Here is an 18,273-nt window from a genome sequence, read left to right on the forward strand (position 1 = left end):
GATCGAACCAGCAACCTTTAGATCACTAGACCACCAGCTCTACCGCCTGAGCTACCATCCCCCAAGTTGCAATATTACAATACGAGCAGTGATACACTACACAGCAACCTCAGCACTAGAGCTCGACTCAGAGTTAGTTTGTAGTGCAGGGTATTTATCCCTGTCCAGCGGAAGGAGGACACGCCCAGAAAGTTAGACAAAGGGTTTACTGATTAGAGGGAGTTGCTTGGCTCACACCCTTGCTGATGGCTGAGCAGTTAGCAGCAGATATGCCGGTACTACCCTGAAACCAGCTAGGACAAAGTAAGTGCCAAATAAGACTGAACCAGCAATAATAACAAGAAAAACAACAGCAAGGGACAACAACAAACGACAACAATAAAACAGATTTAGTCAGTAATGCACTTCTATTTGACGTGCAGAGGTAGACGTGCGTCTTTACACAGAGCGTCTTCACACGAGAGCGACTACAAATGGGCCAACGCTTGAAGCTAACGCTTCAAGGGCAGGACCATAAATAGGTGATAGAATACAGCTGCTCGTGTGATTAGGGTTGCACCTGGCTAAGAGCACGCCCACATAAGAGAGGACTTACCTGAATAGGGGGTGTGTCTGGAACACAAGCTTGTTGGCAGATCAGCAAATAGCAGTGAAATGTACAGAGTCAATCCAGTAGTCCAAGTTGCAATATTACAATACGAGCAGTGATACACTACACAGCAACCTCAGCACTAGAGCTCGACTCTGAAATAGCAATAGCACAGAAAAATGGATTTGACGTGGTTGTCTTGATGTCTGCTATAGGCCTACAGTGGCTCCTTTAACTATGAAAGTTACAGTGAGGGTTCATGTTCATGTTCTTGTTAAAAGCTCACATTATTTGCAGCAACATTTTTTTAAACATTACACTGAACTTAGCAACTGAAATTTACACAAATAAAACAAGTTTTAGCAATTAAAAAGTGTTGTAAAAGTAACCCAAGTACATTATAAATACATGCAATACAACACCCCCAGTCTAATATCAAATCCTCAAGCATGAAGTCATTAAAGTTTATAAGTACTTGCATGTCCAAAGAGCTTTGGAAGGTTATGGTTGCGATGTTGGAAACCCATTAATAAACAATGATCTCATTTATTTATAGATAGAACCTTTTTGAACCATAAAATTGAACTAACATTGATTAAAACATGCATGTTTGTAATGAAAGTCTGTGTTTAAAATATATATTTATACTTTAATTGCAATATACTGTATATTGTGTTCAAAAATTCTGATGTTTAACAATGTTGAATATGTAACGGTGAAAAATATACTGTTTAATCATAGCTACAATTTTAGGATTATTTATTAACTTAAATATTGGTCGTAGTAATAGTATTCCTTTATTTTACACCGAAATTAGGAAAGAAAAGAGCAACATCAGTCATATTGGATTACCTATTAGGACGCCTTACATGGCTCAACATGTGTGCCAATGAAACACCCAATGCAGATCAAAATGCATTTGAGCCCTTTGAAGACATGCCCATGTTGAGTTTGTGCCTGCTCTGCACAATTTCCTCTATATAAGAACGCCCAAGTGGAAATGTAGAGGCTGCAGGGGATTTCAGAGAGTTACAACTGCTGGTAAGTCAAGTGGATGCTTCAGCTGCCATTTTCAGGAAAATTTAATATAGATTGTTGTTCAATATTTTCTTCTGTAATTTGTAAAATTGTCATGAAAAAGGTCAATCGATTCAAGCAAATAAGTAAGCTTTCAGTCAAGGTAAAAACAAATAGTGGTTATGTAATGACAATGAAAATAAAATGAGAAAAGATAACTATTAGTGTTATACTAGAATTGGATAGCTGCTCCCCAATGAGCGCTCATGTTGATGATTTTTTGTGTCCACAACACAATCAATCTTCCGTAGAAGAAGCAGCACTTCTTAATCTTATTTCTAAATTCAAAATTTTATATTTGATTTATTATTTTCTTTGAATTATCCTGCTTTTTGTTATGGTTATTCTGTGCACATGTATCATCTTGAATTTGAAGCATATTTAGGCTGCCATTCATGAGCTGTGCATGCAATTATTTAAATTAGTTTGTTTTCCTTTCATCCCATTTTAATATGAAGCAATTTCAACTGCATTTCATGTATGAAAGGTACTATATAAATAAAATTGGTTATTCTAATTATTGATATTTTTACAGTTATATCATTTTAATGTCGATACTTAAATAGTGGTTAATACTAAAAATATTTACATTAGAAATGTTTTTTTCTTCAGGGGTAACACACGAAAGTTCCCGTAACTGGGTAGGAAAGGTGAGTTTCTGATATTTAATTTTAAGAAATTGCGTGACTCTTAAAATGCTCAGGGATTTTGGAAGGATCAGAGAATACATCCATCTCATGAAAAGAGGTTCATTCTTTCTGTTTCCTTTAAGCCGCCACCATGAGCACAGACGCAGAAATGTCCGTCTATGGCAAAGCTGCCATTTACCTCCGTAAGCCAGAAAGGGAGAGGATTGAGGCTCAAAGCAAACCATTTGATGCCAAAAGTGCTGCATATGTGGCTGATGTTAAGGAGCTGTATCTCAAATGTACTATCACAAAGAAAGACGGTGCCAAAGTCACTGTGAAATTGCTTGATACACAAGAGGTAGGCTGTAGTTGATTTATTAAGAAAATCATAGTCATGCGGTAGGTTTCACCTATCAAAAATAATAATGTAATTCATTTTTTTAGGAGAGAACAGTCAAGGAGGATGATGTTACCCCCATGAATCCTCCCAAGTACGACAAAATTGAGGACATGGCCATGATGACCCATCTCAATGAAGCCTCTGTGCTGTATAACCTCAAAGAGCGTTATGCAGCATGGATGATCTACGTAAGAAAGTCTACCTTCCTACTGATTTATGTGGAATAGTATTTAAATACAGCAACAACAGAAGAGTTGAAATTATCTTTTTGATCCCATCCTTTTCAGACCTACTCTGGCCTGTTCTGTGCCACTGTGAACCCCTACAAGTGGCTCCCAGTGTACGACTCTGAGGTTGTGAATGCCTACAGAGGCAAGAAGCGTATGGAGGCTCCACCCCACATCTTCTCCGTCTCTGACAACGCCTATCAGTTCATGGCCACTGGTATGGCTGTCATGACCAAGTAAATATATATATATATACATATTTGTTTTATGTTCTATAGATAATAACTTCTTAATCTGTTCCTTTACAGATAGAGAGAACCAGTCTGTCTTGATCACGTAAGTTTTGCTTCTGTTGACTAAATGATAGCAAAGCGATATAATTCATACATAATTCAACTGAGGATAGGCTAGACTACACAACTTTCAAAATCCTAAAGTCACTGTGTCACACACTGCACTAAACCTTTTCTACACAACCCTTTTTCCCCAATACTCCCTGTCTCATGCAAAAATCAAATGCGCAATTGGCTATTTCTTTGTTATATAATTTTGCCAAAAATAACAGAGATGGAGTTTAACGTGACATTTTTTTGACAGCTTGCTGTTATTGTTGTGTGGGTGAAAATAAAGAAGAGTACAATATGCTTAATTTGGAGGAGAGAATGGTTGAGGAGATGCAGACTGCATGGTTTGTCACTTCTGCAGAGTTGGAGGTAAATTATAATTATTTAATTTTTAAAATTACAAGTCCTTAATAGTGAAGTGCAATAAAAAATTACATAATCTTCTATACATTCCATCCATAAACAGGCACATATTACTCCTCCTGCTCCTGGTTTCCTTGAGCACAATCATTGGCTATTGCTGATCTTGAAACTTGTCATCACACATCTCAAACTACAAGATCTTGAGTAAAATCGGGACGTCAAGGGTGGCTCAAAAACATTGCTTAGCTGCTCAGACTTAGCAGGTCAATGAACTAAAGTTTTCGAGTCTGAGCCCATCTTAACCATGTTTGAATTTGTATTTATATACCCAGTGGAGAATCCGGTGCTGGAAAGACTGTGAATACCAAGCGTGTCATCCAGTACTTTGCAACAATCTCAGTGGCAGGAGGAGAGAAGAAGAAGGAGCAAGCACCTGGAAAGATGCAGGTACGGTTTCGTAATAATAGTAGTAATCTGTAAATAGATAATATTCCAAAAACCATCATATTTACTTTATAGCCTTTCTGAATATATTATATGTACATATTTTTATTTAATTTTAATTGCTTTACCAGCCCACATTACGTAATGGGAAATTAGTTGACATACCCAGCAGTTAAGCCTGTTTGAAAAGAATGGATGTCATGAAACCTTTGTTCTGGAAAAAATGCAGGAAATCTTCAGGAGGTTATAGAAAGAGGGACATTCCCATGGTTGTGGGTAATGGATAGGCAGTATACAAAATAATTTTTATTAAAGAAAACGTCACAATGAATGTGAATAGGATACAGGCATGTGTAGAGACGTTAAGAGGGGCAGGTGCTCAAAAAAAAAAGACGCATGATGAACCACCTCTGGTTCTAGCGATTTTGCCCTCTGAGAGGGGGATAAGACATCGAGTGAAGAAGTGTCCCTGTTACACACAGTGTTCTTTTGTTTCGTTCAATAAGAAAACGATGCGGCACAGGGATGCACAGCAGAGGGCAGATCAGGGTCTTCCTCATGAATATAAAGAAAATCATAAGGGTCAGGTGCTCGGTGACCCTCCGCCCCCTCCCCTCACCTGCACGTACCTGATAGGATACATAGTATAAAGCATCACATACAACCGCTTATTATCCATACAGCATAATGCCAGTTGAAAATACACAAGAACAGTAGTGCGTTGAAACTGCTTTCAAGGCCAACCAAGTTCTAACAAAATGTTATGTAAACAAACATAATTTGTTTACAGCAGTGTTGAATTTTTAAATTATAGGGTTCACTGGAGGATCAGATTATTGCAGCCAATCCCCTGCTGGAGGCCTACGGAAATGCCAAGACTGTGAGGAATGACAACTCATCTCGCTTTGTAAGTGTGAAATTATTTCACTGTATCTGTTAGTAATCTGTGATGATGTAATAACTCATTAAATAAAAATACAAGATAAAAATGTTTACTATGCAAAACAGGGTAAATTCATCAGAATCCATTTTGGCGCAACTGGTAAATTGGCTAGTGCTGATATTGAGACATGTAAGTATCCAATTCTAGCCATGAATCAATTTTATCCTGATGGTGAGTGAAATAGATTTCAGTTGACCATGAACCATTCTTACAGATCTGCTGGAGAAGTCCAGAGTGACATTCCAGCTTCCTGATGAGAGAGGCTACCACATCTTCTACCAGATGATGACCAACCACAAACCTGAGATTATTGGTGAGATGAGGTTAATTACTAATGACTGTGCAGTGGACTCCCCACACACACACACAGCCCTTTGGTTTTTCCCTTGAGAATGGGGAAATATCTAAACATTGACTAAACATCTGCATTCACAAAATGTATGCGATTAATACATGTTAATGTGTTTAATCCTCAGAAATGACACTCATCACTACCAACCCCTACGACTTCCCCATGTGCAGTCAGGGTCAGATCACTGTGGCCAGTATTGATGACAAAGAGGAGTTGGTTGCTACTGATGTCAGTCATTCTGATCGTTTTTTATCACACATTTGATAAGCTATCACAGTTTTTGATTTTTTTATTGTAAATATGATATGCAAATTATTCCATACAGACTGCCATTGACATTTTGGGCTTCAGCAATGAAGAGAAGATGGGCATCTATAAGTTTACTGGTGCTGTGCTTCACCATTGTAACATGAAGTTCAAGCAGAAGCAGCGTGAGGAGCAGGCTGAACCAGAGGGCAACGAGGGTGAGTTTTGTGTATTTCCAGACCGTGCATGAGTTTGGTTTGATTTAGCATGCAAGTGTATACATACAGGTTTCAACAAACGCTTTCCAAATGTGTTAAATATTTTACAAATTTCTTTGTCAGATGCTGACAAGATTTCCTACCTGCTGGGCTTGAACTCAGCTGACATGCTGAAGGCTCTTTGCTACCCCAGAGTGAAGGTCGGAAATGAGTACGTCACCAAGGGACAGACTGTAGCTCAGGTATGTAAGAAAATTTCGATTTCAATGAATTAAAGAAGTTAATGTTTTTTACAATAGCCAACCAGTTTCAAACAAATGTTAATATACTGTACCTCCATAACTGACATAAGTAATTTAGATCGTTAGATGAGTATTGGATTTTAATAGTTCAATGTTTATCAAAAGGGCCAATGGGTACATAGGGGTATTGCAGGTGGTACTTTGGGGCACTGCAGGTGGTTATCCAAAAATGTAAAAAAAGAAAAAGTGTTGAAAATAAATATATTGGTTATATATAATGTTTAAGAAAACACATAAGACACACATACACTACATCATTTATGTTCATTTTCTTTTTCTTTCTCCCAATAACAGTGAATGGGGTACTTGGTGGAAGAAAAGACCTTAGAGAGGGTACACTTCAAAGAAAAGTTGGAGAACAACTGTACTCGTACATGCCCGTTCAAAATTCAAGACTTTCTTAGAAATTGTAATGGCACAGTTAAACACAATGCAAGTACAACTTTGCTGAAACAAAGCACCAAATGTGAAAGAATAGGCATATTAGAACTTCAGGAGGATCAGTCGAGCCCAGGTTTCTTATGTCAATGATTCAGTCCTGTTTATGCGGACTATAAATCATTTTTCTCCTCAAAACCCCTTCATAAACAACATTGCTGAGAAAGTGTAGCATTTTGAAGACATTTTTGTGACTTTGGGCCCTGAAGCCCCACTCCGGTACTTCACAGAGCTGAGCGGTCTCTTGTTAATAATTAATTTACACATGTCGCGCGCCTATATCGCACCAAATATGACATGCACGTCCTTCGTTCCCCAGCAATAGAGCCGCCAAGTGTAATGTAGATGAACGGTTGTCGATATAATCGAATGAAATATAGACAGACAGACTTACAGTCAGAGAGACAGACAGACAGACAGACAGACAGACAGACAGAGATTCCTTCCTTTATAGTCAGATGATTGAAATATCATTTCAACAAGATTCCTCTCATTTCATAGATTGAAAGAGACAAAATGAAACCACTAACACACTTTCTGACAATATTTTTCATGTATATATTTTTCTCAGGTCTATAACTCAGTTAATGCCCTGGCTAAATCCATCTATGAGAGGATGTTCTTGTGGATGGTCATCCGCATCAACCAGATGTTGGACACCAAGCAGGCGAGGCAGTACTTCATCGGTGTGCTGGACATTGCTGGTTTTGAGATTTTTGATGTAGGTATCAATATTAGTATTGCTAATATTCAAAAATTTCAATCTAATATATTTATGATATTTATTTTAAAAGCCAATAAAAATAATAATCCTATGGCAATGTCCAGTACAACAGCATGGAGCAACTGTGCATCAACTTCACCAATGAGAAATTGCAACAGTTCTTCAACCACCACATGTTTGTCCTGGAGCAAGAGGAGTACAAGAAGGAGGGCATCATCTGGGAGTTCATTGACTTTGGCATGGACTTGGCTGCCTGTATTGAGCTTATTGAGAAGGTACTACTAATGATTAGATATAATGTTACAATTCATTATGTCATTCAAATTATTATTTTATAATATTTCCCTGTAAATTTGCTCCTATTAAGCCAATGGGCATCTTCTCCATCCTTGAAGAGGAGTGCATGTTCCCCAAGGCTTCAGACGTTACTTTCAAGAACAAGCTGTATGACCAACATCTTGGTAAAACCAAAGCCTTTGAGAAGCCCAAGCCTGCCAAGGGCAAAGCTGAGGCCCACTTCTCTCTGGTGCACTATGCTGGAACTGTGGACTATAACGTTTCTGGTTGGCTGGACAAGAACAAGGATCCCCTGAATGACTCTGTTGTACAGCTGTACCAGAAATCTTCAGTTAAGCTGCTGCCTGTCCTCTATCCAGCTGCACCTCCTGAGGGTATGACACAAATTTGGAAGTTTAACTCGGGAAATCATTATTCTATTTACCAGGTAGAATTATTGAAAGTCATTGAAAATTGCTGGAAGAATACAACATATTGAAAACAAAGCATCTAAATCACTAACTGAATAATCCATGAAAATTTAACATCAGCTTTAAAGTCAATTTAACGAATGGCAATCTCCTGTGACTTCCTTTTGTTAAGATATTTTGTGTTATGTTGTTTTCCATCAATGCCTCCAAAACAAACTTTTTAACCTTGAGAAAAATACGATTTTACAGAGGCTGGCAAGAAGGGTGGCAAGAAGAAGGGCGGTTCCATGCAAACTGTGTCGTCACAATTCAGGGTAAGATCAAAGTACACACATACACAATACTTTGCAAAATGTAACTGTTCTACAAAGCAGCTAAAAGAAACAACATGGGTTTTTTTTCATTATGTACCTATAGGAGAACTTGGGGAAGCTGATGACCAACTTGAGGAGCACTCATCCTCACTTTGTGCGTTGCCTGATTCCCAATGAGTCCAAGACTCCAGGTCCAGTGAAAACATATAATATAGAGCTGACTAAAGATGGGCTTTGTTGATTTCATATTACTGAGATGTCATAAATGATGAAAAAAATGATAATAATTACATCATTACTTACATGTATCTCTTCACAGGTCTGATGGAGAACTTCCTTGTTATCCACCAGCTGAGGTGTAATGGTGTACTGGAGGGTATCAGAATCTGCAGAAAGGGTTTCCCCAGCAGAATCCTCTACGGTGACTTCAAGCAAAGGTATTAATAAAATTACCACAGAACATTACGTTCATAGTTGTGAAAATTAGGTTATTAATTCCACAAACTTCCTCATTAAAGGTACAAAGTACTGAATGCCAGCGTCATCCCTGAAGGCCAGTTCATTGACAACAAGAAGGCTGCTGAGAAACTGCTTGGATCAATTGATGTGCCTCATGATGAGTACAAATTTGGACACACCAAGGTAATCAAATCCAAGCACAGATGTTGTACTCATGATATTGCTGGATATTAATTGTATGTATCTTATAAACAAAAGTACCATGATTTCTTTGGGCATTTTCAGGTGTTCTTCAAAGCTGGTCTGCTGGGTCTGCTTGAGGAGATGCGAGATGAAAAGCTTGCTACTCTGGTAACAATGACTCAGGCTCTCTGCCGTGGCTATGTCATGAGGAAGGAGTTTGTGAAGATGATGGAGAGGAGGTACATTTAGTGCAATGAAATCTAAAAGAGCCAAATGTTAAGTGATGCAAAAGTTACTGATTTATTTCAAATGTTTTCTTTCATAGGGAAGCAATTTTCACCATCCAGTACAACGTTCGCTCATTCATGAATGTCAAACACTGGCCATGGATGAAGGTGTACTACAAGGTCAAGCCTCTTCTGAAGAGTGCTGAGACTGAGAAGGAGCTGGCCCAGATGAAGGACAACTATGACAAGATGAAATCAGACCTGGCTGCTGCCCTCGCCAAGAAGAAGGAACTGGAAGAGAAGATGGTTTCTGTTCTGCAGGAGAAGAATGATCTGCAGCTCCAAGTGGCATCTGTAAGTAACTAAAAACCATAGAACTTTGAAGGATAAAGAAGTATTTCCATAGCAAATGTACAACGACCTTCTCCTGCAATTTAAAACATAAACCAGGAATCAGAGAATCTGTCAGATGCTGAGGAGAGATGTGAGGGACTCATCAAGAGTAAGATCCAGATGGAGGCCAAACTCAAAGAGACAACTGAAAGGCTGGAGGATGAGGAGGAAATCAATGCTGAGCTGACTGCAAAGAAGAGGAAACTAGAGGATGAATGCTCTGAGCTCAAGAAGGACATTGATGACCTGGAGCTTACCCTGGCCAAAGTGGAGAAGGAGAAACATGCCACTGAGAACAAGGCAAATTAAGTGTCAATGTCATCATGATCACATAATGGTAACACAATCGAACAATCACAAAAACATATTTTTTTGGACATTTAGGTGAAGAACCTGACTGAGGAGATGGCCTCTCAGGATGAGAGCATTGCTAAGCTGACAAAGGAAAAGAAGGCCCTCCAAGAGGCCCATCAGCAGACTCTTGATGACCTGCAGGCAGAGGAAGACAAAGTCAACACTCTGACCAAGGCCAAGACCAAGCTGGAGCAGCAAGTGGATGATGTGAGTTCAACAAATCTATCACGTCAAAATATGTACATTTATGGAATTATATGCATCATATATTTACAAGCAAAATTATAAAAATGCAGCTTGAAGGTTCTTTGGAGCAAGAGAAAAAGCTTCGTATGGACCTTGAGAGAGCCAAGAGGAAGCTTGAGGGTGATCTGAAACTGGCTCAGGAATCCGTCATGGATCTGGAGAATGACAAGCAGCAGTCCGATGAAAAAATCAAGAAGTAATGTAATACTAAGGAAATTCTCTTTTGTGAGTAAAATATCAGAAAAATATTATTATTAAATGTTATTCCGTAATTCAATCATCAGGAAGGACTTTGAGACAAGCCAGCTGTTGAGTAAGATTGAAGATGAACAATCTTTGGGTGCTCAGTTGCAGAAGAAAATCAAAGAGCTCCAGGTGTGTAATGCTTGCTCTAAAATACCACATATGTGAACATCATGGATACAGACAATTTAATGGTTATATAAATATATGAATCTCATCAATATTATATTTCACAAAGGCTCGTATTGAGGAACTGGAGGAAGAGATTGAGGCTGAGCGAGCCGCTCGTGCCAAGGTTGAGAAGCTGAGAGCTGACCTCTCCAGGGAACTTGAAGAGATCAGTGAGAGGCTTGAGGAGGCTGGAGGAGCCACTGCTGCTCAGATTGAGATGAACAAGAAGCGTGAGGCTGAGTTCCAGAAGCTGCGACGTGACCTTGAGGAGTCCACCCTGCAGCATGAATCCACTGCCTCAGCTCTCCGTAAGAAGCAGGCTGACAGTGTTGCAGAGCTGGGAGAACAGATCGACAACCTCCAGCGTGTCAAGCAGAAGCTTGAAAAGGAGAAGAGTGAATACAAGATGGAGATCGATGACCTCTCCAGCAACATGGAAGCTGTTGCCAAGTCCAAGGTAGAGCCATTACATTTAAAGCAAATTATGTGTAGTGAATATTCTCAAGAAAAAACCCCTAATAAATTAAGCAATTATTCACAGGGAAATCTTGAGAAGATGTGCCGCACCCTTGAGGACCAGCTTGGTGAACTCAAGGCTAAGAATGACGAGAATGTTCGCCAGATAAATGACATCAGTGGTCAGAGGGCAAGATTGTTGACTGAAAATGGCAAGTCTTTATACTTTTTAGCTTCTACCTCAATCAAAAAAAAGTGCAATTCCAGTTTATATAAAACTGTATTTTTGTATATGGTTGTTTGTATATCAATGAGAATGTGGATTATCCCTTTAGTTGTTCTTTTTCAACCAAAGTTATTGAAAATTTAAAAACAATCCATTAGGTGAGAATACTCGTCAACTTGAGGAGAAAGAAGCTCTTGTGTCCCAACTGACCAGAGGAAAGCAGGCCTTCACACAGCAGATTGAAGAATTTAAGAGACAGATTGAGGAAGAAGTGAAGGTAACAAAGAGGTTAAAATATGGTGTTTTCCTATTCAATTGCTCATAAAAAATTAATATTAATTTTACATTTTTTGTGTGTCTGCGTTTACAGTGAGAAAGACGTTCATAGATCAGTTCAGTTTGTTAAGTTTCTCTTCAAAACAACTGTCTCTGGGTGTCTCTTAGGCCAAAAATGCCCTGGCTCATGGTGTGCAATCAGCCCGCCATGACTGTGATCTCCTGAGGGAGCAGTTTGAGGAGGAGCAGGAGGCCAAGGCTGAACTGCAGCGAGGAATGTCTAAGGCCAACAGTGAGGTGTCTCAGTGGAGGAGCAAGTATGAAACTGATGCTATCCAGCGCACAGAGGAGCTCGAGGAGGCCAAGTAAGCTTCTTTCTAAGAGCACAGGATTTGTTTTCAAAGTAAAATACTTAAACTTTGCAATTCATTAACAGGAAAAAGCTTGCCCAGCGCCTTCAGGAGGCTGAGGAGCAGATTGAGGCTGTGAATTCCAAATGTGCCTCTCTGGAGAAGACCAAACAGAGACTCCAGGGTGAGGTTGAGGATCTCATGATTGATGTGGAGAGAGCCAATGGACTGGCTGCCAACCTTGACAAGAAGCAGAGGAACTTTGACAAAGTGTGTTGATGTTGATCATGACATATAGCAAACATTCTAAAATGTTGCAGTCGTAACATATTTATATTGTAAAAATCATTTTTCTACAGGTTCTTGCAGAGTGGAAGCAGAAATATGAGGAGGGTCAGGCAGAGCTTGAGGGAGCTCAGAAAGAGGCTCGTTCTCTCAGCACTGAGCTGTTCAAGATGAAGAACTCCTATGAAGAAGCTCTGGATCATCTGGAAACCATGAAACGTGAAAACAAGAACCTGCAACGTGAGTTCTAATAAGATCCCCTTTGAACAATGACATTTTAAAGACACAAATGTATTAAAAACTTAAAATTGATATTGGTTATCAGGCAAACTGTCAATAAACAAAGTTTACTGACTGGCATATGTGATTTGTAATGTTCTACCCTCAATGCAGAGGAGATCTCCGACCTGACTGAACAGATTGGTGAGACTGGAAAGAGCATCCATGAGCTGGAGAAGTCCAAGAAGCAGGTGGAGACAGAGAAGTCTGAGATCCAGAGTGCACTTGAGGAAGCTGAGGTGAAAAAAGAGAAAGCTTATATATACATGGCCATTCCCTGCATGAACTATAAATATTAAATTGAACTATAAATAATTCATTTAATATTCATTTATAAAAAAAAACATAACCATTAAAATATACATTTTGCAAAAAAAATATTAGGGAACGCTGGAACATGAAGAGTCCAAGATTCTGCGTGTCCAGCTGGAGCTCAACCAGATTAAGGGTGAGGTGGACAGGAAGCTGGCTGAGAAGGATGAGGAGATGGAGCAGATCAAGAGGAACAGCCAGAGGGTGATTGATTCCATGCAGACCACTCTGGACTCTGAGGTCAGGAGCAGGAATGATGCCCTGAGAATCAAGAAGAAGATGGAGGGAGACTTGAATGAGATGGAGATTCAGCTGAGTCATTCCAACCGCCAGGCTGCTGAAGCCCAGAAGCAGCTGAGGAATGTCCAGGGACAACTCAAGGTGTGGCACAAAGCAACTACATGCACCAATATACAATACTGTGCAAAGGTTTTCGGCGTTTTAGAAGTTTCACAAAAACATTTGTCTCACACAGTTATTTTTTGTCTTCTGCATGAGTGTGTCAGGCACACGGTGGTCACACCAAATATTGGTTATATTTTTTATTTCCTTAGTATCGCACTTTGTATGCTGTAAATTAATTGAAATAAATACTATTCATGGCATTAATGATTGAAAGGATCCCCACTTTAGAGCATTTTTAAGCAAGTGCCTAAATCTTTTGCGCAGTACTGTGTATTTGTCCTGTATTTACCTTTCACAATGCCCACATCAGGATGCCCAACTGCACCTTGATGACGCCCTTAGAGCCCAGGAGGACCTCAAGGAGCAGGCTGCCATGGTGGAGCGTAGGAACTGTCTCATGGTGGCTGAAATTGATGAGCTGAGAGTCGGTCTGGAACAGACAGAGAGAGGCCGCAAAGTGGCTGAGCAGGAGCTGGTGGATGCTAGTGAACGTGTCGGACTGCTGCACTCTCAGGTATATTAATAAAGTTTTACATTAATGTATCTTAGAAGGTAAAGAAAAAATAGATGCTAGAGCGGTATTAATCTCAGTAATTCTACAGTGTATTTATTTTGCAATTACATGCACATATGATCCTCTTAATTTCTGAAACAAATTTTCTTTTAGAATACCAGCCTTCTGAACACAAAGAAGAAGCTTGAGTCGGACCTGGTCCAAGTCCAGGGTGAAGTGGACGACACTGTTCAGGAAGCCAGGAATGCAGAGGAGAAGGCTAAGAAGGCCATCACTGATGTCTGTCTTAATTCATATATTCATATATATATATATATATATATATATATATATATATATATATATATATATATATATATATATATATATATATATATTCATATACTGTCTATTCATAAATGTACTTCATGTCGATATGTACTTCATGTCAATAGAAACATTTCTTTTGTGATATTTATAAATATTTTTTTGTATCATAATTTGTAGGCTGCCATGATGGCGGAGGAACTGAAGAAAGAGCAGGACACTAGTTCTCATCTGGAGAGGATGAAGAAGAACCTGGAGGTCACAGTGAAGGACCTTCAGCATCGTCTGGATGAGGCTGAGAACCTGGCCATGAAGGGAGGCAAGAAGCAGCTCCAGAAACTGGAGTCCAGGGTAAATTAATGGAGCTGACCTTATACATTACACTCTGTTTAATTCAGCTGATGTTAATGATTTGATTGGATATCTTAATTTCCATGTTTTGCTCTGAAGGTTCGTGAGCTGGAGACAGAAGTTGAGGCTGAACAGAGACGTGGAGTAGATGCTGTTAAAGGTGTCCGCAAATATGAGAGGAGAGTGAAGGAACTCACCTACCAGGTAGAGTGCAACACTTTTATTATATATGGTATTTACTTTACCTTTGTCAATTTAAAAATATTGAACTCTGCTTTGAAAGTCCATTTAATTTATGATTTGATATCCCACTAGACTGAAGAGGATAAGAAGAACAGCACCAGGCTGCAGGATCTGGTAGACAAGCTGCAGCTGAAGGTCAAGTCCTACAAGAGGCAGGCTGAGGAAGCGGTACGTTTAAATTAATTGCTATTAAATACTTTTTTAAATGTTATTTGTTATTGTTAGTAGTTGACTTTTTTGTCTCACCTTTTTTTAATACAACTTATTACAGGAGGAACAGGCCAACTCTTACCTTTCCAAGAACAGGAAGGTTCAACATGAACTGGAAGAGGCTGAGGAACGTGCTGACATTGCTGAGTCTCAGGTCAACAAGATGAGGGCTAAGAGCCGTGACTCTGGAAAGGTAAATGAATGTTTTTCGTTCCAACTTTCCCAAACATTAACATCTGAACATTTGAATTAACCCATGAACTTTAATTTCTGATTTTATATTTATTTATCTTTCACAGGGAAAGGAATCTGCTGAATAATGTCTCTGATTCAAATAATCTCACAAAGTCATTAAATGCGCTAAAGTTGTGAATTATATTGAATAAATACAAATTCAACCACTATTTTTTTTTTCATTCATTTGTTCAAGAAAGTAATAGCAATGATAAAAGCTTCAGCTGTCCAGGCTATCAAAAACACATGTCCAAATGCTGCTCTGTTTTTGCATCCATCAACACAGCTGCAGTCAAAATATGAACTCCCTGAGCCCCTGACAGCTTTGGTGGACCCAATCATCGGGTGACCTAAAATAATACTGGAAAACGTGCTATGAAAACGCTATGATATGGCTATTCACAATGGAGCGAAATTGACAAGATGTTACTAAAGAGAAGGCAAAATATTATTATTACTATGAATAATAATAATAATAATAATAATAATTATAATAATAATAATAATCCACCCTGTGGCCCCACCACCTGCAGGGATAGGCGTTGGGGTAGGGTGCAATGCCAGCCGGGTGGTGGGCAACGGTGGGGGCCTGGGCCTGCTGATCCTTGGCATCGCAGACTAGTTCTGGGAACGTGGAATGTCACCTCTCTGGCGGGGAAGGAGCCAGAGCTGTTGTGGGAGGTGGAGCGGTACCAACTAGATATACTGTATTTGGGCTCACCTCTACGCACAGCTCTGGCTCTGGAACCAAACTCCTGGAGAGGGGCCGGACTCTCTCCTTTCCTGGAGTTGCCCAGGGTGAGAGGCGCCGGGTGGGTGTGGGGATACTCACGAACCAGATCACATTAGGTCAAACGACTCAGAAAGGGAATGCAGGGCTTGGCTGAGGCTGTGTTCAGCCCGGGAGGAGAACTGCTGACCCGGACTGGGGATATTGTTGGGTGGTGGAAAGAGCACTTTGAGGAACTCCTGAACCCGACCAATACATCCTCAGGGAAAGAGGCAGAGTCTGAAGACTCGGGGGATGTCTCGTCCATATGCCTGGCAGAGGTCTCTGAGGCAGTTAAAAAGCTCCTCGGGGGCAAGGCGCCGGGGGTTGATGAGATTTGCCCTAAGATGCTGAAGGCTCTGGACATTGTTGGGCTGTCTTGGTTGACACACCTCTTCAGTGTCGTGTGGATGTCGGGTACAGTACCTGTGGAGTGGCAGACCAGGGTGGTGGTTCCCATTTTTAAAAAGGGGGACCGAAGCGTGTGCTCCAATTATAGGGGTATTACACTGCTCAGCCTCCCCGGGAAAGTTCACTTTAGGGTGCTGGAAAGGAGGCTCCGGCCGATTGTCGAGCCTCAGATTCAGGAGGAGCAATGCGGATTCCGTCCTAGACATGGAACAGTGGCCCAGCTCTTTACCCTCGCAGTGTTGCTGGGGCGGTCATGGGAGTTTTCCCATCCAGTCTACATGTTTTTTGTGGACCTGGAGAAGGCTTTCGACCGTGTCCCTCGGGGGATCCTGTGGGGGGTACTGAGGGAGTATGGGGTATCGGGGCCGTTGGTACGAGCCATCCGGGCCTTGTACAACCAAAGTGAGAGCTGTGTTCATATTTTCGGCACAAAGTCAAACACGTTTTCAGTGGGTGTTGGACTCCGCCAAAGTTGACCCTTGTCCCCGATTCTGGTTGTGATGCGGGGGTTGTACCGGACCGTTGTGGTGAAGAGGGAGCTGAGCCGGAAGACCCTCATTTATGGTCATGAGCTTTGGGTAGTGACCGAAAGAACGAGATTGCAAATACAAGTGGCCGAAATGAGTTTCCTCCATAGGGTGGCTCGGTTCAGTCTTAGAGATAGGGTGAGGAGTTCGGACATCCGGAGGGAGCTCGGAGTAGAGCCGCTGCTCCTTCGCATCGAAGGAGCCAGTTGAGGTGGTTCAGACATCTGATCAGGATGCCTCCTGGGCGCGTTCCTTTGGAGGTTTTCCAGGCACATCCAACTGGTAGGAGACCACAGGGTAGACCCAGAACACGCTGGAGGATTACATATCCCAGCTGGCCTGGAAAACACCTCGGGGTCCCCCAGGAGGAACTGGAAATTGTTGCCGGGGAGAAGGGGGAGCTCCTTGCTCAGTCTGCTGCCACCGCGACCCATCCCCAGATAAGCGGAGGGAAATAAATGGATGGAAATGGGTGATAATAATAATAATAGCTTTATTTATATAGCACCTTTAAAAACATAGTTTATATAGTGCTTTGACAGATTATATAAAGAGTGCTCAGATCATGAATTTAAAAGGCAAAGGAACATTAATAAACAGTAATTGAATTAATTAATTAAATTGAAAGAAACTGATAAAGAAACAATAAAAATAAATGAATACAAGATAACAATAAGAAATACAAATAAATAGATAAATCAATAAATAGTTTAATAAACAAATAAATACATAAATACATGAATAAATACATAAATTAATTAATTAATATACAACATGGAACATACAAAGAGTTGGACACAAAGAGTGGGACGCATGACGAGTCTTCTTCTTTTGGCTGCTCTCGTTAGGGGTCACCACAGTGGATCATCTGCCCCCAGTACCTTCCGTTCTGCGCATCGTCCTCCCTTACACCAACCGCCTGCATGTCCTCCCTCACCACATCCATAAATCTTCTCTTTGGCATTTCTCTTTTCCTCTTGCCTGACAACTCCATCCTCAGCATCCTTCTTCCAATGTAACTGTCATCTCTCCTACACGTGTCCAAACCATTTCAATCTCGCCTCTCTCACTTTCTCACCAAACTGTCCAGCCTGAGCTGTCCCTCTAATGTATTTATTCTTAATCATGTCCATCCTTGTCACTCCCAATGAAAATCTCAACATCTTCAACTTTGCCACCTCCAGTTCAGCCACCTGCCTCTTTGTCAGTGCCGCCGCCTCTAAATCGTACAACATAGCTGATCCAACTACTGTTCTGTAGACCTTCCCCTTCACTCTTGCAGGAACCCTACTGTCACAGATCACTCCGGACACTGTTCTCCACCCACTCGACCCTGCCTGTACTCTCTTCTTCAGCTCTCTCCTGCACTCCCCGCTGCTTTGGATGGTCAACCCCAAGTACTTGAACTCATCCACCTTCTCCACCTCCACCCCTTGCATTCTCAGCTTTTCGCCACCCTATCTCCCATTCAGGCACATGTATTTAAAAGAAACCACTCGACAGTTGAAAGCGTTGTTCACACGAGA

The 18,273-nt window shown here is 40.7% G+C and overlaps 1 protein-coding gene across 1 annotated transcript; it reads left to right on the top strand.

The window, feature by feature from the left end:
* The first annotated feature begins 1,603 nt into the window (after positions 1 to 1,603).
* On the top strand, positions 1,604 to 15,210 carry LOC307243186 (myosin heavy chain, fast skeletal muscle-like). The gene is made up of 41 exons (XM_080017853.1): positions 1,604 to 1,630; positions 2,279 to 2,316; positions 2,439 to 2,653; positions 2,740 to 2,883; positions 2,983 to 3,139; positions 3,231 to 3,258; positions 3,962 to 4,076; positions 4,888 to 4,980; positions 5,082 to 5,145; positions 5,231 to 5,329; positions 5,493 to 5,596; positions 5,694 to 5,832; positions 5,956 to 6,074; positions 7,144 to 7,293; positions 7,401 to 7,571; positions 7,664 to 7,967; positions 8,253 to 8,317; positions 8,421 to 8,508; positions 8,637 to 8,754; positions 8,836 to 8,959; positions 9,062 to 9,198; positions 9,285 to 9,540; positions 9,637 to 9,879; positions 9,964 to 10,140; positions 10,230 to 10,375; positions 10,464 to 10,554; positions 10,661 to 11,050; positions 11,135 to 11,261; positions 11,434 to 11,552; positions 11,720 to 11,916; positions 11,988 to 12,171; positions 12,261 to 12,426; positions 12,580 to 12,704; positions 12,850 to 13,158; positions 13,493 to 13,696; positions 13,850 to 13,975; positions 14,183 to 14,353; positions 14,453 to 14,557; positions 14,669 to 14,764; positions 14,868 to 14,999; positions 15,106 to 15,210. The coding sequence occupies exons 3-41, from the start codon at positions 2,447 to 2,449 to the stop codon at positions 15,124 to 15,126; spliced, it is 5,811 nt and encodes a 1,936-aa protein (XP_079873979.1). The 5' UTR covers positions 1,604 to 1,630; positions 2,279 to 2,316; positions 2,439 to 2,446; the 3' UTR covers positions 15,127 to 15,210.
* Positions 15,211 to 18,273: the final 3,063 nt, after the last annotated feature.

The sequence above is a fragment of the Zeus faber genome (assembly GCF_960531495.2).
Source record: "Zeus faber genome assembly, chromosome: 17".
In the NCBI taxonomy this organism is placed as follows: Eukaryota; Metazoa; Chordata; class Actinopteri; order Zeiformes; family Zeidae; genus Zeus; species Zeus faber.